The sequence below is a fragment of the Bactrocera neohumeralis genome, chromosome 3 (assembly GCF_024586455.1).
Source record: "Bactrocera neohumeralis isolate Rockhampton chromosome 3, APGP_CSIRO_Bneo_wtdbg2-racon-allhic-juicebox.fasta_v2, whole genome shotgun sequence".
In the NCBI taxonomy this organism is placed as follows: domain Eukaryota; kingdom Metazoa; phylum Arthropoda; class Insecta; order Diptera; family Tephritidae; genus Bactrocera; species Bactrocera neohumeralis.
In genome coordinates this window covers 14,126,892-14,150,222 of record NC_065920.1, presented here as the reverse complement: position 1 = coordinate 14,150,222, position 23,331 = coordinate 14,126,892, and the positions used below count along the sequence as shown (strand labels likewise).

Sequence of the window (23,331 nt, the reverse complement as noted above, 5' to 3'; positions counted from 1 at the left end):
CATATGCCGATTATTGAAATTCAAAAGGAATGACATAAGAACTCGAGTAGGACTACTAACAGATCACTGTCTAATTGGTAGACATGCCAGCAGGCTGTAAACTCTGTACACTGACTACTGTAGAAGCTGTCAGGAAGAAAACCGGGGTGCATGTAACATCTTGCATGTTGCAATGCAAAAGAATCAAAGCTATCGTTCGAGGTTTTCTTGACGACCTTTCGAAAAACCATTTTGTACTGATGAATGACGCATCATCAAACGCATTATAACTGGTGACAAGACGTAGGTTTGTGAATATAACGGAAAAACTGCACAACAATCTAGCCGGAGTCAAAAAAATCACGTCAAAGTCGGTTATAAATGCAGCTGATGATCTTTTTCTCAGATTACTGTGGTGTGGTTTACCACGAATTTACACCCTTATTCGACAGACTTATTGACTCTGTGAGACTTTTTACTATCTTCGAAACTGAAGAATCCGCTTCGGGGAACACGTCAAGAGTTATTCGAAGGTAATGAAAGTCATTCAAAAAACATAGCACAGCTACCTTATTCGACAGATTTGACTCTCTGAGACTTTTTACTATCTTCGAAACTGAAGAATCCGCTACAGGAAACTCGTCAAGAGTCATTTGATGGTAATGAAAGTCATTCGCTGAAGGCGCTGAAGGCCATCCCCGCCGAGGCTCATAACAGGTGTGCGGATTATGCATTGGTTCACTTGTATTGGCTCAATACAGCCTATGTTGAAGGCGATAATACAGTCTTTAAATAAAATGCCTGATTTTTTTCGATTGGGGTTGAGTCAGATGTATCAATAGTATAAAAGAGGAATCCACGCGGAAGAAAACTTTCCCAAATTAATTTTAAAGAATTCTACTAAGTTGGTAGTCCTTGGCCGTATAAAAATACGTATCAGTTCCGATTACGTAGACCTGACTGTCCTGTGAACTAAAGAAGTATGAAGGTCTTCAAATTCGTAAATATGAGACTTGTGTAAAAAATAATAATACATCCGCTGAAACAACCGGGCACCAAAAAATTGCCTTTCCCTTTTCTTGCTTCTGACTCTAAATAGTTGTAAGGTGATAATTCCAGAATTTGTAGTTTGTTCGCGCTTGTCTACTAATCGCATTACGACAACCATTTACAATGTTTATTGATTTCTAACTCCCTCAATGTGAGCACACCCACATTTTCCTGATGCTACAATGTAAAACACGGAATTGCAAAGCTAAGAATGCCAGGAATTGCCCACAATCGCGGAGAACATATTCTATGTACATATGTATGTTTTTGTCCTGTTTTATTGCCGGCGGCTGTATAGAATGTGGTTGAGCACATCACTAATGCCCTGTTAGCGACTATTGACAGCAGCATCGGTTAGCTCACCCTTTTTGTGCTGCTGCAGCGAAATTTTTCTCTCAATCCTTTATTTTCTTGCTATTCACTATGCTTTCAGCGGTCTATTAAATTCTCCCAATTGTTTACAAACCAAACAAACCTATCTCCACACACACCCCCGTACCTGTAACGCGCAGCTACAATTGTTTTCCTTACTATATTTTTATTATTATTGCTTCCCACTAGCTTCCTGCCGCCGTTGAAATTCCAAAGCTCGGTCACCGTTGCACGATGAGGAGCGGACGCCTCCCAACTGTGCACATAAATTTCCTTTTATAGCCGCTGGCTGTGCCTCCTTTCACATACACATGCACACACAAGCTGTTTTGTAACGGTGAAATTACATTAGGTGGACCGAGTTGCGGGTGGGGGATGCAAGTACGGTCTTATGCTGAATACACGAGACGCAGGCATTCATTTGGTGTTTTAGCGCAGGTGCTCTTATACGCACATTTCCATATATTCCCCCAAGTGACGATCTGTTGAGGCAATTGTACGGATACTTTAGTCCGATAGTGAGTGCTTGCAGAAGTCTACGGCATGCTTACTACAGTTATGCATTTGCCGCTGATATGTGTAGGCACCCCACCGCCACCGGCTTCACATCAGCCGCACACATCTCAGCACGTTTGAATGGTTCGTAAATGGAGCATTTCGCCATAAGTGGAACAAGTAGCGGTATCTCAAGTGAACCCACTTAGATGACTCAGACAACGTTACACCTTACACACGTATACTGACAACTTACATACAATCGCATAGCATAAGCCAAGGCGCTCTAACGCATTTATTGTTTGGTTAAAGTTTCGTGTTTCGCAAATTTATTGCCGAAAATATCCTTTATGATATGTGTTTCGGAAATGTGAATCTGACGGTGAACAGCTGAGTGTCTTTACTCAAATGCGCTGAGACTTGTGTGGATTTTGAAACTTTTTCATAAAGTCCTACTTGTCTTTAAGTAGTTAGAGTTCCTTAAGTGAATAGAAGATTTGATTGCATTTTGGATTTTGACAAAAAATTATGCCAAAGTTTATATAAGTTCAGTAGAAAGTAAGACTATTCGCCATTCGGGGGTTAGAGCAATCTCGAATCCGCACAAAGAAACCGTAGTTTTATTCTGAGGGTCGGGAGAAAGTACAGGATTTCTTCCACGCTTACGTAGGATTTGCTAGTAAAGAACGTTTGCTATTAGTTTCACATTAATATTTGGAAAAATAATACCAAATTGAGGGAAAAATGCTTCTCATGTCCAGAAATAAGTCTTTAGAATTATGTACAAAATCGGGGCATGGCAAACCCCGAGGCGTTGAGTTAACAATAAAGGAGCGTAACAATCCAGGCCTAATTTTGGATAGCAAACTGAGAAAAGAGCCAGTAGTGGCCTCTATACATGTAGAAACATCCTAAAGACTAGATTGACCTGGCTTCATGCATTGGTGTTACATAGCAGTAGTCAAGCCAAACTTGTTTATGGTGGAACGCTGTCAGCAAAAAATGCCAGAAAACGGCTGTCTATATACTGGGTTCGAGGGCGCAAATGAATTCCGTGGAATGAAAAACTGATCAGATTTCCAAAAGTGCCATCCATTTGGACCATACATAATGAAAACTTCGAAAGTGCCGACAGACGGATCATGGTGAGATGGAATGCCCTAAGCCTTGCCAAAATCATGTGCAAGAGCTACCAAGAAAAGCAGGCATGATTTTACCCCACGGTCTCGAAAGGACTGCAGAACGGTTGTTGGCTTAATACTTAACACCACAAGCTGAATGGATTAATAATGCGATTACACATATAGTATGTGTAGGAAAGTAGTGAGAGGGACATTGGAACTCCTCTTCACTGCTACAGTCCAGCTTTAGCTCCTCTTTTATACCTAGGAGCTTGCAGTTGAAGGGTCAAAGGGTGAAATAAGAGTAAGAGGAGCTTATTCTATAGTAACTCATACAAAGAAGGTAGCTTCAAACTAAATAGCTACACTTCGGTCTTCCAAGCCGAAATTTTTGATATAACTGAATGTGCCAAGTGGGCTTCTGCCCTATCCATCAAGCCCATAAGCTTTATATTTGACAGCTAAGCGGCAATTAAAGCTGTCTATAGCGCCAATATAAAGTCCTTCTGCGTTAGGTTATGCAAGTAGGCAAAAGGGGACACAAGGCACCTACCCTTAAGATCCCAACCCAAATTGAAAAAAGTATTCGACAGCATACATATGTAACAAGCGCAGAGAATGATGCGACGCTAGAACATTATCTTTGCGAATGCCCAGTCTTCAGTCGAATGAGACGGATTATATTTCGCGGCTCTCAATGCGCCAACTTTAGAGACATTGACCAGCTAGATCTGGAGTGGAAAACACTATATATGTACATATATATTTTACCAAATCTACTGAGTGGCTGGATAAGCCTTGATTTTGTTACCACGCGGGAGCGCAATGAGCCTAATGATGGCCTAAGTGTGACCGTCTGTGGTCTTGCGCTTCCCTGCCTTCCTTTTGAACCAATCAAGCGTAGGGCTTGCCTTCAGAAAATAAATATAGTAAATAAATATAGATTAGATTAAGTAAAAATAGTCGACTGTCACACCATACTAAGCTTGGTCCTTAGTATTGCCAGAAAAAAGATATAAAAGTCAAAAGAAATTGTTGGTAATTTAATATACGTGAATGTAATCTAAGGATTTCCTAAAACTTAGAAATATAGTTTATATAATGGGTTGTCAAAAAAGTCTTGCGGTATTTTTATTGATTTTTTTTTTTATTGAAATTGAAATGAATTTTTGATGACTCATGCCCAGCTCTTGACCGATGCTACGGCTGCTACTATGCCGGTCTCTTTTGACCAATTCAGCGATTTTATCGCAATTTTCAGGGCTTCCGGAGCGTGGCGCATCTTCGACCACCGCTACACCAGAACGAAAACGTTGAAACCATCGTTGTGCGGTGGAAATGGAAACTGTATCGGGTCCATAAACTGTACAAATTTTATTGGCGGCTTGAGATGCTTTTTTGCCTTTATCGTAACGTAGTAGTACTGTAAAATATGCCGTATTTTCTCTTTATTTTGCTACATGTTTGCGACGCTGTAACTCACGGACGACAATCAATCAAACACGTGTTAGCGCGTGAAATGAGCTTTCCAAAAAGGTATAGCATGACCCGATGCGACGAATAAAACTAGAACTACGCGCTTTCAGCGCCAACTAGCGAAAATACCGCAAGACTTTTTTGACAACCTATTATATAGAAATTAATCTAACTGTTTCATTAGCAAATAAAAACTTTTCGCTTCAATACCGGACTAAATACTTACAGCTGATTGATTTCTTCTTCGAACTTGTGCTACTTTTCTCCAAATCTAATATTTGTTATCGACAAACACAACTTTACGCAAACTTTAGCCCGAAGTTAATTAAAAACAAATTCTACACATACCAACAACATTGAGAAATATACATATGTTATGTGTTATTTCCAAACATATCTCGTTCATATTAAAACTCGGATCTTGCGTTGGAAATTTTATTTTTAATCAATGGCAATATTTGCTGGCCAATATTTGAAATTGAAGTATTTTATACATTTGTTATTGGATTCCCGTTTAATTACGCATTTGAGCGGACTGCTGCGGCTATATTACCACAATAACTGTACACAACACATACCTATAAGCATTTTTAATATTTTCAGCATGAAAACGCTTTCTCTCCGGGAAAGAATGCAATATTAATGCCGAGTGAGAAAAATGTAACAAATTGCCTCAAAAGCACACACAAAAAAATTAAATAAAAAAAAACATTTTTCAAAAACTTTTAATGAATCTTTTTCATTACTTTTTGCTCACAAAATTTATCAATTTAATACAATACATATACAAAAGCCTCAAACACATACGTGGGTGGGTGAGTTCATTGTATGGGCATGCACTTTTTAAGGATTCTTACTTTCGTCGGCGTACCATTCAAAAAGCCGCAATCAAACCGAGCTCATTGAGCACGCAAAACTTACATACACATATATAAGCACAAGTTTTTAAGTGTGTGTGTGTAGAAGCGCGAGTCAAACATGAACGCATTGAAAGGAACAAATGATGTGAAGTACGAAAGTTTGCACACATTTGAAAAGAATATGAGACGACAGCCGTTGTTATTGTTTTTTTTTTTTTCATTTTCACAAAAGCAGGAAAAGATTGCAAGCGCAAAAAGTCGAAGAAGAAAAATGGAGCAACTAACTTTTGATCTTGTAAACGTGAAAAGTCAATGCGACCACTTGTGTTGGCAAGTAAAAAGTCGGGCGTTGAAGCCAGCACAGCAGCCACGCGAACGCAGGGGTGGAGGCGGGAAACTCATTTCAAGCGAAATAAAATGCGAAAAAAATCACAACTTTTCACAATGTCGGCATGACAGCGTGCAAAAGTTTTTATTATCGATTAAATGTACACCAAGCTATATATATGTATATATAAATATATATGTATATATAAGTATATATCATATATATAGGAGTAGAAGGATATATATGTATAAAGGTGTATAAGGAAGCAGTGACTAGTCTTTCAGCACACTTTTTACACAAGTGCGCAAGTGTATGTATGTATATTTCGAAAGCTGATTGAAGTCATATAAATGACAGCGAATGATGGAAATGATGATATTACAAAATAAACACATCACGTTATCATCAGCTCTCTTCTTTTCGAAATTTATTGCGCTTTGCTAATAACTAACGCGCAATATTTAAAGTATAAAATCTCTTAAATTCAATTTATGTCATTATCTATATCCTTCAGTGCTTTCAATCTCTTCTCGTTGCTATTAAAAACGCTATAAAGACATAAGGGGTCGAATTCGAAGAAACGTGGTGGTATTCGCTCAGCATGGTCAAAGCAAAGACAGGCCGGTCGACATTGCCTCGCATTCGATAGTATCATTGCTGAAAGGAGTCTTTGTAAACAAAGACTATGCTTCGGATACCTTTCTTAATATCGAGGGGGCCAAAGACATCAAAATGTGGTATCTCACTGGCCAGATTGAAATGCCATTTTACACGTTGCACCTACAGATTTAGCTTCTAGGTGCTTTGCGGGGAAGACTGCTATTAAACTTGTCCACTACTTTAATTGCATTCCGTACAATCTAAATCGCTGCATATTAGAACCTTCTCTTGGCGGTTCATTATCTGCCCACATACCTGTGAGGGTTTTGTGTGCGGGGCGAAGCCATTGGAGAAGAGGTGTAGTAAAATTGTTCACACATGAATCGAAAGTTAAGAGTGATTTTAAGAGTTGTAGTCTTCTTTCGTGAGCTACCCAATAACTCTTATTTCATGCTACCAAACCACTGTAATGTATTTCAAGGCTGCCATCAATAAAGCATTATACCTTATATGTATATACCTCTCCTAAGAGTGCCGTGCATCCATTCTGATAGCCTAGCGACTATACTGATTTTGATTTCAACTGACTGTGCGCTCCAACCTTGTTTGGATTTGTATGGGTGACCAGCCGCAACGGAGTCGCAGCAAATTGAAAACCCGATAAGCTTGTAAGGAAGGGCAACTTTTCCCCAATTTCATCCGATTGGAAGCGAGTCGGTTTTTCAAATTCTCAGCTCAGCTCAGTAAACTCTGCGACTGCGAGATCCTTCTGGCTGAGTGAACCGTAAGAGGTGCTCCAAACTACTGTCACTTGAGTCAATCTCGCCGCAATTGCAAGTGTTCTGACAGGGCAGAGTCCAATAGCTGCACATGCAGTGCGGTTAAATATTTTATCGGACGATCTTTGTCAAAGCTGTATGGAGGACGGCGAAGTGGGATCATCCTGTCATTTCCTGTTTTTGCCAGACTGGGATTGAAATATCTCGGTAGACTCACAATGGCGAACTTTGGGAGGTAGCTGGGATTAATGTTAACCTTCTTAATAAATTTGTGGTAAGCTCAAAACGTTTAATCGACCTATGAGTATCTGGTTAATCACAACGACAAAAATATGTTAAAAAAAAATCCATTAAATTTAGATTAACACTTTAACCCAACCTGATCTAAGCTACGCCATTACCCTCAGGCTCGTATGATAAATCACAATAAAATTAAAACCTAATGATTCGAAACTATATGCTAAGCATTTTTTTAGAGTGTTGATATAAGATGATTCAAAATCATCTAAGCAATCGAAAGTGGGAATAGCTTCACAGAAAAAAATTAAATAGCTTTCGAGTTACCTACGATCTCCGGCGGCGCTACAACAAAGGTTGATGTAGTCTTTGCGCCCTTCTGCTAGGATAAAACCTCAAAATTCCAATATACAATTTGAAGATTTCAAAAATTCATTTAAAATTTTAATTTTGTATAGAAATAATCAAAAAATTAATGTTATTTTAATGTTTTTTCAAAATTTCAAGTTACTTAAAAAAAGCTCTTATGTCGTGGCACTTATACGCCATGGGACTAGGTATCATTAACGATTTGGTTTTCCTTTTCAAATCTTGTTAAACATTTTCGAAAGTACTATAATTATCGTGGACTATAAGGTCAGTATCTCAAAAAGTATAAATCTTAAAGGACCTAGACAAATATGTTTTGTTACACAAATCACAAATACATGTGGAACACAGTGCCGCAATGATTATAATAAACTTTGGCAGATATCTCCATATATTCGTAAATATATATGCATAATTTACCTATATTCAAACTACCTACATTCAAATAATTTCTTAATTATTTATAACGACTTCAAAACTATGAAAATGGACCAAGTAAGGGAAATACTTTTCGCAAACAAAAAAGTTAAGAGTTCAACCAAATTAAAGCAACATTTATAAATGTGAATACTTCCGCCTACATATAAGCATAAGGATATACAGATGTATACGTATGTCTAAATGCTGGAATAAAATAACAATTTCACATCAGAGCTCTTCCAGCAATACTTTAACACAAAATGCTACTTTCACTCATACACCCACACCTACTCATCTACCTTTCAAGAGACTCAAAAGCATAAAGGCATTTGTGACGACAATCCACATATTTTTAACCTTTTTTCAGTCAACCTTAATTAGTTTAACAACTTTGAACAAAGCTTAACGTTGAGCGCACAAATATTTAGAGAAAAATATTTAAGTATGAGTAGGATGATAACTATTGTGCTACATAACTATTAAGAGAGATAAACCGAGTCGTACTAATTAAACACAAGTTACCGCACAGAACTTCCGCTATCAAATTCCGCTCGTTTGCTTGCTTATTCCATGTGGCAATGCGAATGAGGAGACGCAAAAGTTGAGCGGAAAAACAAATTGGTAAGTGTGTGGGACTCTTCGTATGCGTACGAATATATATAACTGGTTTCACAAAGTACAATAAGTATACGTAAATCTTGCAAAATAGGTACCTACTTGCATAAAAATTTAGTAAATCTTGGCGAGTATATTAAAATTAAAAGTTTTCGACCGATTCAAGTTAAGTTTTATAGAGAAATATACAAATAGTGTTTATAAGGATCTTAGTCAAGCGACCTTTGATCTGAAGAAAGAACTTTTCTCGAAAGAATTTCCTTCAGCCTAGGAACTTTTCACTGATTACTCTCTTCAGATGTTATCCCATGCTTACTTTCCAAAGCAAGCCCGTTGTATTCTAGCATTCAGCACCACCATAGAGAGTTATTCATAGAAAGATGTACCATAAGCAATATTCGAAGACAGATTAGATCCATAAGACCATCACTGAACGCCGACTCAAACAAAGGACGATAACGGCGTAGTTGAAGGAACGAGCCACGTCCGTGTAGTACCTCTTCTTCCCTTCTGGCTCGTTACTGGTACCTGAAACCGATGAACCATTACTGTCCTGCTCAGCCGGTCCATAGCAAAAGACTTGATACTTAGCTCATTTTCATTTTTTACTCTGGAGGTTTTTCAATTTCGAGGAGAGCCCTACTTTCCTTTGGACTAGGTCTAGATGCCCGTATTCGCTTTTAGCGCGCCTAACGGTCCCGGAAAGCTTGCTAGTCTTCGGGACAGGGTTTCCATCTGCTGCCGAAATGGTATGTATTTGTCGAACTGTGTGCTTCCAGAATCCGTGCCCTTGCTACAGCCAAAGCTGAAGGGTGATTGTTGTTGTTAACGTCACTCATATTGGTTTATTGCGTTTTTAACTTATGCTAAAAGGTGGAAGAGTCTTTCAGAGGATATGGGTCGATTTTTCCTCCTACTTCCCGAGACGTTCATAGAATCCAATCAGGGTACCTAAACCAATCCTCTTCTTTTCACAACATGAGCTTGAGACCGCCCAATTGGCGGACATACCTCCGAGAAATATGTACATAGATGGGACGGAAGGGAGGCGCAGTAAAATTTTCACGGATGGATTGAAACTCAAGGGAAGGGGAGGAGTTCTCTCTCGGAAGCTATTGCTCAGCAGGATGAATGGATGAGGACCAGTAATTGTAGGGTTGTGAAAGCCTTCTGACCCAGAGTGGAACATATGGTGAAAGGTCAACGGAACAGCTATGTAGCTATCAGCAATGCTCACATCGCCGGAACGACAGCCGCCTTAACTGGACACTGTCCCATTCGCACTCGCGCGGTGCAGCTATAAACTTTATAGGACGCAACTTAAGGTGGAAACATTTAGACACCTTCTCTACTATCTTCTACTATCCAAGAGTCCTCTTAGTTGCCATACTTTTTACGAACACGGTGAATTGGCCGAATTTTATATTAGCCGCTTCAATAAATTTTTGGTCCTAGACGTTTTTTCTGACGGTATTTCTGATCCAGACCTAAGGGTTCTAGGAATCACAATCGACAGTCGTCTCTAGCTGTCCATGCAAGTTTATTGGTACCGTTACGAGAAATCAGCTGATTTACTGTATCTAATCTAGCCTAACTCACATTACCAATATATTTGAATGTAAGCACTAATATTCGTCAGGACAACAGTGTAGGGGTATGCGAATCTCAGCATGTCTAAAGCCAAGGTAATACTTCTCAAGGCAGAAATATGTTCGTAGAGCCGTTTACTTGCCTCTTAAAAGTTTCATAGCCTAAAAATAGATCAAAAATATAGCACGAAGTATGACAATAGCTTTTCTTTAAAAAACACCAGCATCCTGCGGTTTCTTGTATCAATATTGAACTAACAAAAATCTATTTCCATTGGCTTGGCTCAACTGAGTATGTAAAGTGTGGCATGTACGGCTCAGTCTACGATGCTCAATTGTTTATCGGCTTATAATCAGGAACCTCTGAAACTGATTTTCGAACAAATATAGGCGTTCCCATCTCAAGTAAGGTGTTCTGAGGCGAATTCACGACCGCCAAACTACTCCTTAATCGGAGGATGCTAGATATTCAGTTGAATTTACAATGAAAAATCTTTAAATATTGTTTGACGGAACATTTTTAAGTAGAACTTCTTCTGAGAAAATATTTCTGGATCCGATATTGAAGGGGTTTTCGAGCTAATTTGAATTTTTTGCATACAAAAATAATGATTTCCATTTATCTTTGCTTTATATACACACATATGTATATATACATCTAACACTGCCTTCCATTTAACGGTATTGGGTAATCTCAATCAGTAATGAATGCGTATTACGAAGACTCAAAGCTAATTTAATTTAACAATTTAGCAAAACAGCAAAAAAGCACCACTGTCACCAATTTATTCCCGGTTTGTTGAACACTTTACATACTAATTGAGAGCATCTTGTTTAAGTGTACGCTTTTGCGGTGTACTCAAGCGTACAAAGATATAGTTTTACTCTTTGCTGTGCTCGTTTGCATTTTTTTTCTTATTTTTCACTTTTATAAACTCCTCTATATACGGTTTTTTTTGCCGCACTCCACAGTGCAAGGCATCCACATACGAGTTTTGCAATAAAATTCAATGTATTTTCTTACCCTACACTTAACGCATGGTTGCATTTGTTTCTGCTCTGGCGCCAAACGGCTACAGTTTGGTACTTACTAGATATGTGTATTTGTGTGTGATTCATTATATCTACAAACATGCTATATATTGGTAACTTTGCTGGTGTGTGTAGATGTATGAGTGCGTGTGTGCTTTAAGTTTACAGTGACAACCGCATTTATTTAGCTCAAAGTAAACACCAAAACAAGTAACCAACTAAAATGTGTACGCTTCTACTCTTTTCATTGATTCCTACACCAACACATCAATTCACACACACTAACACATACACGCACATAAACATATTGCGCTTACATGAATGAATAAATGCAAACAAACGCTGCAACTCGTACAAAAACACACACAGTGCCCACAATACTCAGGTCTATCAGGTGACACGCTCGGGACATGAACATTGCGACGTTACGGAGGGTATACTATTGGATATAACACCGTTGGTTGTCGATGGCAGGAAACTGGTGACACTCTATGATAAGGACCTCACCGAGGGAGTCAACTTGCTAATTGGTGAGTAGCTCAACAGTTATAGCAACTATATATTTACAAAATTCGCAAACATATACATATATGTGTGTATATACAATGCATACAGTATTTTTATGTACCCCATTCGTTGAGTTACCTATACCACATAGCTATGAAAGCCCCACAAGCATTTGCTGTATGCTACAAATGGGGGGCAATTTTATGCTATTCCATTTGTTTGTTGTTGTTGTTTGTATTGTTGGTGTTATGTTTGCTGTCGTTAGCTATCATACCAGCTTTTCAACGCCGTTGGCTGTGGTGTGCGGAAATCACTCGTAGAGCAGACCAGCGTGTTTCCGGTCGCAGCAAAGCAGCACCTCTGGCGCAGGCGTGATTGGTTATTAGTCGAGGCAAGTGCTTTGCATGGTCGAGTGCTGATATTAAATGCGTGTTGATGGTTTAATGTGTGCTGCATATGCATGCCGTCAGCCAGTGTGCATTTGCGCGTATGCACATGAAGATATAAATATCACTCATACGCCATGGTGCACGGTTTGTGCGTTGCGACTACTAAATTAGGCCAGCTGAATGCGTTTGTAAACGCAACTGTACTGCTTTAAAAGCTTAAGTACTTTAATAACGGTGCATAGGGTTTGTGCTTTTATTGCACCTCTGCTAGCTTATGCGCCTATGCTTATGCTGTCAGCTTGCAACCAATGCGCAAAATGGTGTAAGCTATTGCTGCAAGGCAAAAAATAAAAATATGAACAAAGCAAAAATGTTAACTTCGGCTGAAACGAAAATTTAGTGAGCTTCACAGGTGCATTTCTTATTGTATAGAAGTGTATAAAAATATGTTTAGCTTGATTTGTATGAGTTTAACTTATATGTTATAGTTGCTTGATTTGCGTAATTAATTAGGAAACTGTAAGGTTACATTCGAAAATAATGCATGCCAGATTCCGTGAAGATATCTTGCCATATAAAAAAGTTCTTCATAGAAGAACTTCATTTTGATCGGTCAGTTTGTATGACAGCTACATTTTATAGTGGTTCGATCTGAACAATATCTTCGGAAATTGTAGCATTCTCTTAGACAACAAGCTAAGCTAAATTGTTTTAAAATATAGCGAAAAATAAAAAGGGTTTCCATACAAGAACTTGATTTTGAACTGCCAGTTTATATGACAGGTATATGCCATAAGACTTCGATCTGAACGAAATGCTCGGATATTATAGCGTTGCCTTGGATAATAATACATTCTAAATTTCATGACAATATTTTGTCAAATAAAAAAGTTTTTCATACAAAAACTTGATTTGGGCTTGACATCTACTATATGCTCGAGTAGATCACTCTGAAAAATTGCTTCCACTATTTTCGTGAAGATATCTTGTCGAATAAAAAAGTTTTCTATATAAAAACAAAAATTGGGTTTGGCAGTTTATATGACAGCTTTCTGAAAAAATTCTTCGGAAATTGTAGGATAATTTTAGGCTATTATCCACGCAATATTTTGTGAAGATATCTTGCCAAATAAAAAAGTTTTCCATAAAAACTTGATTTGATTTTGACAATTTATATGACAGCTATATCCTACAGTAGTCAGATCTGAACAATATGTTCTGAGATTGTAGAATTGTGTTCAACAATAATACATATTAAAATTTGTGGAGATATCTCGACAAATAAAAAAGTTTTTCATACAAGCAAAATAAGCTTGAAGAGCACATTTTCGCCTTTGGCTTGCTGTGCATACTTTCAAGCGTTGTAATCATATTCAAGTGCATAAATCTCGCTATATTTAAGCAGCGACGGAATAGCCTTCAGTTAGTTTAGCAATTTTTGCGCACAGTTACTGCATTATCGTTATGAACTCTACAGCAACATGTGCACCACATCGTATTTACATAAAGCTGGAGCCGCATCCACATTAAGCGAGCGCTTTACAACCACCATACGCATCATATATGTGCTTTTTGGTGCCAGTGTGACGTTTTAATGAAGTTGTCATTGCTACGCAATAGTGTTGGTTGACAATGGCATGCCGCAAAACTGAAAAACTAAGAAAATTAGGAAAATTTGCAGCAGCCAGCAGTGAAATGAAAATATCTCGAAATTTCATTTCACTTTTCGTTTTCGCCACTTGCCAACGTTTATTATTATTTGTTTTTTCTAACATTATTTCTACAATTTATACGCCAGCACACTACACTACTTATTTACTTAGAAGAATGCAAGCGTGCATTTTCTAACAAATATTTTTCAATTTCACGCTGCCACTTACTACAACCGCCACATATATATAAACATAATATTTTCTCGCTCTGCAGTTGTTTCCGAGTTGTGGGGCTCGCAGTGCGTTCGTCTGAAGGTCACTGCAAAAACCGACAATTGTGGCGAAAGCGCTGAATGCTCCGGCAAAGGTGTGTGCTACTCGAATTCAGCGATGGAGGAGTATGAGTGTCAGTGCTGCAGCGGTTTTGCTGGGCCCCATTGTGAGGAGATCGACGCTTGTACGCCCAGTCCATGCACCAACAATGGCATTTGTGTTGACCTTTCGCAAGGGCATGAGGGAAATTCATATCAATGCTTGTGTCCGTATGGTAAGTTTAATAATTGTGCTTTCAATCGTAAAAAATATATGTATGCAATGACAGTTCAGTTGAAAAGTACTGGCCTGACACATAGATGGCGCTACTTGAAACAAATACATATGTATGTATGACTTTTAGTTAGCTCTAACATTCAAAGAGCTGGTTTATAAATTTGACAACTGTGGGTTCAGTGGTATGTCAATTATATTGTTTTAATTAAGCAATTTCTTTTGTTGTAATAAAAAATAATTAAAAAGAAATTTCGCATGTTGAGAAAATATTGCTTTTTAAAAGGAACAAATACAGTTGAAGCAAAAACTGGGCTTGATAACGAGTTCCCGAATACGGACCCAGTAAAATCAATCATCAAGGATTGGTAGCCTGAGTTTAGACGTAGTGAAATGAGCACCGAAGGCAATGAACGTAATGGATTTGATTAAGAAGTTGTTACCGACGAAAATATCAAAAAAGTGCTTAAAATAATTGTACGGAAAGTATAATTTTTTTCCGCCACGACTGTAATTCGGACCGTCCGCGCACCGACTGGATTCGATAGAGCGCGTTCCTAGCTAACGAACGAGCGGCTGGTCAATTGTCTCCGAGCACCTGGAGAGTCAGGACAAACATTTTCGAGCTACGCGTTTCTGTGAGTGGTGCAAGCCGAAAATGCAGCGTTCGTTAGAACAGAGGTACGCGATTAAATTCTGTGTGAAACTCAGTAAATCTGCGACAGAGACGTTTTTATATGATCAAGCAGGTTTACCTAGACGTTGCTTTACCAAGAAGTGGTGTGTTTCGGTGGCACTAGGCGTTTTTGAAGGGCCGGGATGAGGTCGCTGATAAAGACCGTGCTAAGAGACCAACGATTTCGACGAAAACCGACAATGTGACTCGCTTGCGCAAAGTTTTGAACTCAGAGACGTCGACTAAGTATTCGTTTAATTGATTAGATGTTAAATTTATCAAACTCTGAGGTTCATGACACTGTGACAGAGCCCTTGAACATGCGCAAAGAGTGCGCATATTTTCGTCGAATCAAGAGGAGATCGCCAAAACTGGGGCCCAGTTTCAACAAAGGATAAATCGTATTGCAAAAGAATAGTAACTGTATCACACTTATGTAAAGTGAGCTATATACATACGAGTATGTTGATTAAAAAAACGAGTTTTGTTAAAAAAATGTGTTTTACTATGGCAGGCCAGGAACTTTTCAATTGACCTCTTATAATATAAAAAATGTTAAACTTTACGATAAAGGTGTGCATTGCCAAATTATGTACAACTCTGGGGCTGCCAAATCCCGAAATTTAAAGGGCACCCTCCATATAGAAGCTTTGGTCGATAAAATTTTAAATGGAACCGTTAAGTAAAAAAAATATTAAAAATAAAAAGTATATTCTACTCCACTTTCAAACTATTTCCTCCATTTCATCATTTTCACTTTATTCCTCAAGCTCCACTTAAAATTTTAACGCATTTTTACCGCCACAATCAACTGTTTTAAATAAAAAAAGTACTGACTTCCAAAGCAAATTTAAAAATCTCCATTATCTCTTAAATTAATCCGTAGCACAAGAGAATGATGAAAAAATATACAGAAAAAGCTCAATTAGCCCCCATCTGCCGAGGCGCACAGTCAGCTCAAATTTAATGTGGTTTTATAATAACAAAACTTTATTATTACCATTTTACTCGAACTATTTTCAACGTCTCCATTAACCACACTCAGACTCAGCAGACTTTAACCTTTAGTCCGCTGGCAAACCAACCAACCCATCAAGTAACAACAAACCGGTGAATGCAGCGCGACCCCACCGCTGGCCGGCCAAATAAGCAGGCAACATTGTAAGCTGCCATTGGTGGTCATTCGCGCTAATTAAACTCAATTAGGGTCACTATAGAAAAAAAAATATATTAAATTGGTACAACAATGCAAACACTTTGAAGTTATAGCAACAAAAGCAGAAGCAGAGCACAGAGCAAGACTGAAATAGAATAATGGAAAAAGGAAAGATTAAAAGTACGAAAGGCAAAATGTATGAATAAGCGCACGTTTGACGTAAGAAGACGCAACGAAAGGGCACTTTGTGGACCCACTCCGGTGCTTGGTCAAAAGCGGATATAGCAAATTGATGGCTACGTTTGTACTACAATATTGTTGTAAAAAGGGTTTTTAAACATAACGCTTGAAAAATTATGAAATTAAATGGAAAAAGGCAGGCTACAACTAAAAACAAAGGCAAACATTGCTTCTACTCTTTACTTCATTATGGGCGAGTAGAAAAATCTCCACAAATATTAAAGCAAAGAAAATATTAAGAGCTGACAGAAAATATGAATAATTGCCAAAGAAAGACGTAGCATGAACGTTGTAAAGCGGCAATCAAATAAGTGGAATAAAATAAGTGTAAAACTGAAAAGGCAGCCAATGATGGGTTGAATTGGATGGACAAATTTCTGCTGATTTTATTCCTGTCAATATCCATTTACGTTAGATTTCGTGTGATTTTAAAGCAGTCAATTGAGTGCATTAAGTTGCTCTATAAATTGATATGTAAGTCATACCAATTAAAGCTGGTAAAGTGACAGCTGTGGAAGCTAATTTATTGGGCTTGCATTTCGCTGCGTGGCAACTCACGTAGACGGGTTCAACTGATACTTTCTTGCACTTATTAAATACGCCAGTCGTTCCAAAGTGAACGCTCACGCTTCTAAAACAGCATATACACTAGGGTGGCCAGAAAAAATCCAAAATTTTTTAGTCTTGTACTCTCAGAAATATGTACTTAGACGCCTTGAAGAAAGGCTCTCCAATTATGAGCGCCAATTTGTAAGGAGTAGGTGCTCCGCTTTACAGTTTTCTTTTTTTCTTAGTATCAGATATAAACATTCACAACTCGCTGCCAACTAGTTGAAAAAATAACGCGATTCATAGATTTTGAAATTAAATGCTTTACAGACCGGTCTCATACGATTTTTTCGTAAACTTAAACGTTTAAATGATATTGACGGTTGAAAATTTGATTATTTTAAGGCATATTTTTTTAGAGTTGTCTAAAAACTTATATTAAAAAGTACCAAAAAAATGTTTTTTTTTATTCACCCATATTCACACACATAGGAAAATCTATTATTAGCTCAAACCACAAAATATAACTCGCGAACACCCCACACTCTCACAATTTGACCACATTATGTGAAAGTCCCAAAAGCCTATACAATCCTCTTAATTTTATTTCCATATCGCTTCATTAATTATTATTGTGGCATTAGCGATTGCATTCAATGCGCTATGTTAGCTCCAATGTACAAAGGGATTATAACGTTAATGGCCCGAAGCGAAACTAAAAAATCTGATTGATTTGCAAGCATTTAAAAAAAAAACAGCACTTTAACGGGAGATTTGGAAAAGTAGTAATTAAATAGCATTTAAGCTTAAGCTCTGCAAAATAAAAATAATAATAATAATAGCTTAAAATTAAGCACAACACATTAAAATAATATTTGTGAAAAAACTTCGAGTTTTGAAACTACTATTCATTACATTTCATATTAGGAAAGATTTAAATAGAATTATTTTCGATATATGTAATTAGATACCAGAAAAAATAAGCCGATGATATTGATATCATTGGCTATAATAACCGCACCGTAAGTTCTGCTTTCTCCAGGTTAGGCAGAAAAAAGATGCAAAGGCATGGACGATGACAACATCTCGTTCAGTCTGCGTTACAAATTTTCGAAAGAAAGGTTCTACAGAAGTTTTATGGTCCTTTACGCATTAGCATCGGCGAATACCGCAGTCGATGAAACGATTTAGGTGTTAAAGTCGTCCGTATGGATGAAAACACTGTTGTAAACTCCGCAAAAACGTCGTTAGCGGTGTCTATGCCAATAAAGAAAAAGAGGATATGCTATAGTAACTAGATCAGCACACGATATACGAAGATTGTAACATTGTTTTAGGCCGCCGAATTTCGTGAAGATATCTTGTCAAATTAAAAATCTGCCTTTATGGGATCTATATGCTATGAGCAACTGAGCAAATGAGCAACTTTCCGAAGAGAAAAGAAAGTGTGCGGAATTTCATCGATATCAAAACAACTAAGGGATTAGCTGTTTTCTGAAAATATGCGCATCTCAATAAACATAAGTATATACAGAAATTGCCGGACCACTACAGTATATTTCAAGGAGAGGTCTTTGCTATTGGTAAAACTGCGGAGCCAGCCTCTAATGCATAAGCAGACAACTCCAAGTCAAGATCAGGCAAGCAAAAATTAAGACATAAACCTCCAGTCGCATACCCATCAGAGGTACCTTGGGTAAGAGTACATCAGTGAAGAATGTCGCCAGGTCACAAAAGCTTCGATGTCAATGGGATAGTAGCCGAGATTGATAAGAGTGGTGTACGGTTGTCATCCGGTAGACCGGTTGACCGATAGTCAAAAGAATAGTTGCTCATAATGATAAAAAAATTAAACTATTTATCTATTTACTTACTTCCTCTTTCACCACCATGGGAGACATGTTTCTCAAGAGATATTTAAAAATCGTCAAAAATACAGGTCAAGCTCAATTTAGATAGGAAAGGGCCCATTGGTAACTTGGAGTATTTTTTATACAATATCAGCTGATTTTGTTTCGTTCAATGAGTGTACTTCCTTTTATTACAATTAGTTGACAGCAAAGAATCTGACTTAAGTGATTTTACCGTTTCTGACTCAGAGTATATTCTAGATTCCGAGAACAAAACAGACGATCCTCCGAACTAGGCAAATAAAGGTGTGGACATTTAAAATGCAATAGTGTTGTCCAATGAAAATTCCAATCTTTCAGTAGTATGAGAAGAATCATCAGCTTTATTTCGTTCTGGCTTTTTGTAATGAGAACATGACATATCTGTTCAAAAGGTTAAAAGTTATGAGCAGAACAGGGAATCGAGAAAATGCTGCCGTGCAGTGTTTTTCAAGCTCCTTATGACATTTTCATATTTTTTATTAGGAAAAAGTTCACAAAAAGTTTCGACTGAAATTTTTTTGTTCTTCTCGCAGAATAGCTCATTTTGCAAGGAAGATTTGGGACAAAAGTCAAAATGAGCAAAAAATAGTTAAACGTGAGGGATCATATTCCAGGGAAAGCCGATCGCCGCTAACGCTGTGTTTCAGCACCTTAATAAAAAAAGAATCGATATGCAAAAAGTCCTTATGCTTTGAATGGTTTGGCAAAATACAAAAATGACTACACTTAGTACCGTCTAAATATACAAGTTGGACATATTATCCCAGGACATAACTTTCTTCTGAAGGTTACAGAAAAAAAATTGATTCACTTTTCTTTTTAGAAAATTAAATCTATCCAAAAAAAATATTTACATTTTTGTAACATCGCCGCGTAAAATACGGTAGTGAAAGGGTTAAGTTTGCATTACTTAAAAAAGTTATAAAAAAATGTTTGCTTGCTTTACTTAAAAAAAAACTTTAAGCTGCCATTACTGAACTATTACTTGATGCATTATTTTGCAGGTTACACGGGCAAGAACTGTCAATACGAGTCGGATCCATGCAATTCCGCGGAATGTATGAATGGCGGCAGCTGTGTGGGCAACTCGACGCATTTCAGGTAAGCTTTTGCATAATACCACAACAAAAGTGACGTAAATCACTTTATTTATAAATATTTATTTATTTTAGTAATGAGATTTGAGGTTACAATTATTTATAGAAGGCTAATTGCAGCTAAAATATATATAAATAAATGCAGTTTTGCACAAAAAAAATCAATAACCAAATGCAACTGGCATTTCACCATAGAAACCCATGCACATACACATACAAACATATGCAACACAGCAATTCATACTGAAAAACTTCGCACAAAAAACATTTACACACTCACTTTAATTCAATAGACGCGCCAACGCGTTGGTGTGGAGAGAGAGAGCGGGGGAGGGAGTGACGTTTCGCTATAAATTCACGACCACAATTGAACAATACAAACGCCGCAATATATGCGCAATACGACAAAAATGTCAATTAAAACTACAACAACAAATATGTATCGACAACAATTAAAACCACAAAAAGACAAAAATAAAAACAACAAGCGCAAGTTTCGCTTTGCGGCATTTAATTGAGCAAAAATAGGCGCGGATTTATTTGTGTGTGCATAAAACTCTTTGCACACACATACATATATATTTCAACCTGCAAACATATACACACACCTGACTGCATATTTGCTGTTGTATTTACCGCGGCATTTCGCGTGATATAGTGCACATATTTGCTAAACTTTCCGTTAGTTTCCCAAGCAAATTCCCTCATTCACCTACACGAACCACAATTGCGTACACACATGCAGAGTTGCATTTAATATAAACTTTCGTATTTTGTCAATTGTCTCTTGTTTATTTTAAATTCGTCTGTTTTGTATGCGTAAACAGATGTGACTGCACTCCTGGCTATACGGGCCCACTGTGCCAACACAGCCTCAACGAATGCGAATCATCGCCATGTGTACATGGCATTTGTGTGGATCAAGAGGATGGCTTCCGTTGCTTCTGTCAGCCGGGTGAGTATACGATATTGTTTGTGATCATTGCTTTTCACGATGTTGTTTCACTTGGCTTTGTTTTATGCTGGGTGTATGTGGCTGGGTGCCATGGCAGTGCCAACAGTGGCAAAGTGACTTTTGACACAGTTGAGGAAAAAGTGTATTAAAACGCATATTTATTTATGAACTGTTGAGAAATAATACAGCTGCATTTCGGGGGAGAAAATGGAATTTCTCTGCTGTTGTGTCAATATTTTCGGGCGTGATACTTAAAACAGTAAATGAACTTTCTTGTGACCATATATAACAACATGGTGATAATTAAGTGAATAATGACACCGTAGCTTAAGAGTTTTTTAATTGCTTTAAGAGGTCTTAAAGACCTCACCATATTGAAGAAAATTTGAAAATATTACATATTTTTAGTTTAGGTTAATTTAGGTCGTATAGTTGATCCAAAATCCATGAATCATACTTGAACAGATATTTGTCCTTGTGAATCACCTGATACGCAAAGATCATCGACAAGGACAGGATAATCCCACTTCGCCTTCTTCCATACAGCTTTCACAAAGAGCTTCCGACAAAATATTTAACCGGCGAAATTGACTTTTTTAAGTTGCAGTAGTTTGGAGGACCTCTTACGGTTCACTATGAACAAGAAGAATCTCGAAGTCGCACAAATTCTGGTTGTTGATCAGCACTTGTTGCACTCACTCAGGAAGATATCGGATAGTCAATACGGAGTTCGATAGAATAGGAAAAAGGTGGCCTTCCTAGCATGTTTATCGGTTTTGCAAGTATAATCATGCATTTGGATGCCTGGCTGTCCCGTACAGGCTCTTTTACCAGCTGTGATGGTACTTGTTCCTCATCGTACGGCATATACCCTGACAACAATCGGTATCTACTGTCGCCCGTCTTCCAGCTTACTGCTGCCATGTTTTGGTTTCTCTAATGTAACATAGAAACATTAAGGTTTTTCTTTCCTGTTAGACATACCCTAACCTTACCTTCACAATTAGCCTTATATAACTTTTCTTTGAATGAGGAGAAAATCAGGTGGTTCTATTTCCACACTACTTGAGCTACTGAAACTACTTTGCTGTGATGGAGATTAATTGGTAAATGACGTATTAGTAATGTGCACCTCCTTGAGAGTCACTACAGATCTCTCTCTCTCTTAGTAAAAAGTTTGTAGAGTCTCTTTGTAAGCCTAGACCTCGAAGAACACTTGTAAGTTATGATTTTCACCTTCGGGAATCCATAATTGAACTACACGGCATATTCAGCTTCGGATCCTCGAAGACCTTAATGAATTTCTACCGTTCCATAGCAGATTAGGATTACAGGCTCTGATGAGCTGCATTATCTGATCCAGACCTTTGCCATTGGCTTGAAGGCGATGTTCTTTTTGTCCACCGCTACCAGTTTAGCTCCGGGATATACCACCTGGCTATAGCGACTTTGTAGAGTTCGACCTATCTCTCGTCGTCGCAATCAATCGTTTTTATTTGGCCCTGGTTTGACCTCCAGCGCGACTTCTGTCAGCGCAACTTGCTCTCATTTCTATTGGGCTCTGTAGAATTTTTCGACGGAATCTCGCTCATCCAGCACACCAATGATAGTGGTATCTAGGTATCATCAGCAGGTGTTACTCGATTAACTATTTAGTTAGCTCTTCTATAAACTGTGCGATCAGCATGAAGTACTTGTTTGGAAAATTGATTTGTCAAGATATCTTCACGAAATTTATCAAAGATCATTGTCAAAGGAACGGCAACAATCTCAAAACATATTGTTCATATCGGCCCCCTATAGCATATAACTGCTATGAAAACATAAAAATTAATTAATTAACCTTAATTCAACTTGAAGGTTGTTTGTATCAAACATGGTAGCTAGAAAGAACTAGCAAGATGGCTTCAGTTGGATGAGTTATGTTTTCTGAATTAGTTATTAATATATAATAATTGATGCACGAAGTTACACTTATGGAATATAGCTTCGGTGTTTTAATAACGAAGTTTGTCTTTTTTCTTTTTCTCAATATATTTTTCTAATAAGGAATCCTAAATACGAGTATATTTTCAAACTTGTTTGCTTCTAAAAAGATTCCAATATATTTATAACATTTCCAAAAAACACAACTTGTCAAAGACATATTCCTTATTCGAATATTCGAACGAATATTCCCTTTTCAACTTGATTTGAAGAACAATAAAGCTATACGACATACGAAGATTTCATTGGAAATATACAAATAATAAAAACCACTTTTAGACATTATTTAAAAGTAATATTCGAAAAGAGTAAACTCAACATGCCTTGTAACTATTTTAGAAAGTAACCAAAATATTTTGATGCT

The 23,331-nt window shown here is 37.6% G+C and overlaps 1 protein-coding gene across 2 annotated transcripts in view; it reads left to right on the top strand.

The window, feature by feature from the left end:
* LOC126754140 (uncharacterized) overlaps nt 1-23,331 on the top strand; it is a 68,371-nt gene that overhangs the window by 29,749 nt on the left and 15,291 nt on the right. For both annotated transcript variants that reach the window (XM_050466066.1, XM_050466065.1), the window contains exons 4-7: nt 11,692-11,852; nt 14,145-14,417; nt 19,934-20,030; nt 20,854-20,981. In XM_050466066.1, the coding sequence (XP_050322023.1) occupies nt 11,692-11,852; nt 14,145-14,417; nt 19,934-20,030; nt 20,854-20,981 (659 nt within the window). The remainder of the gene's footprint in view (nt 1-11,691; nt 11,853-14,144; nt 14,418-19,933; nt 20,031-20,853; nt 20,982-23,331) is intronic.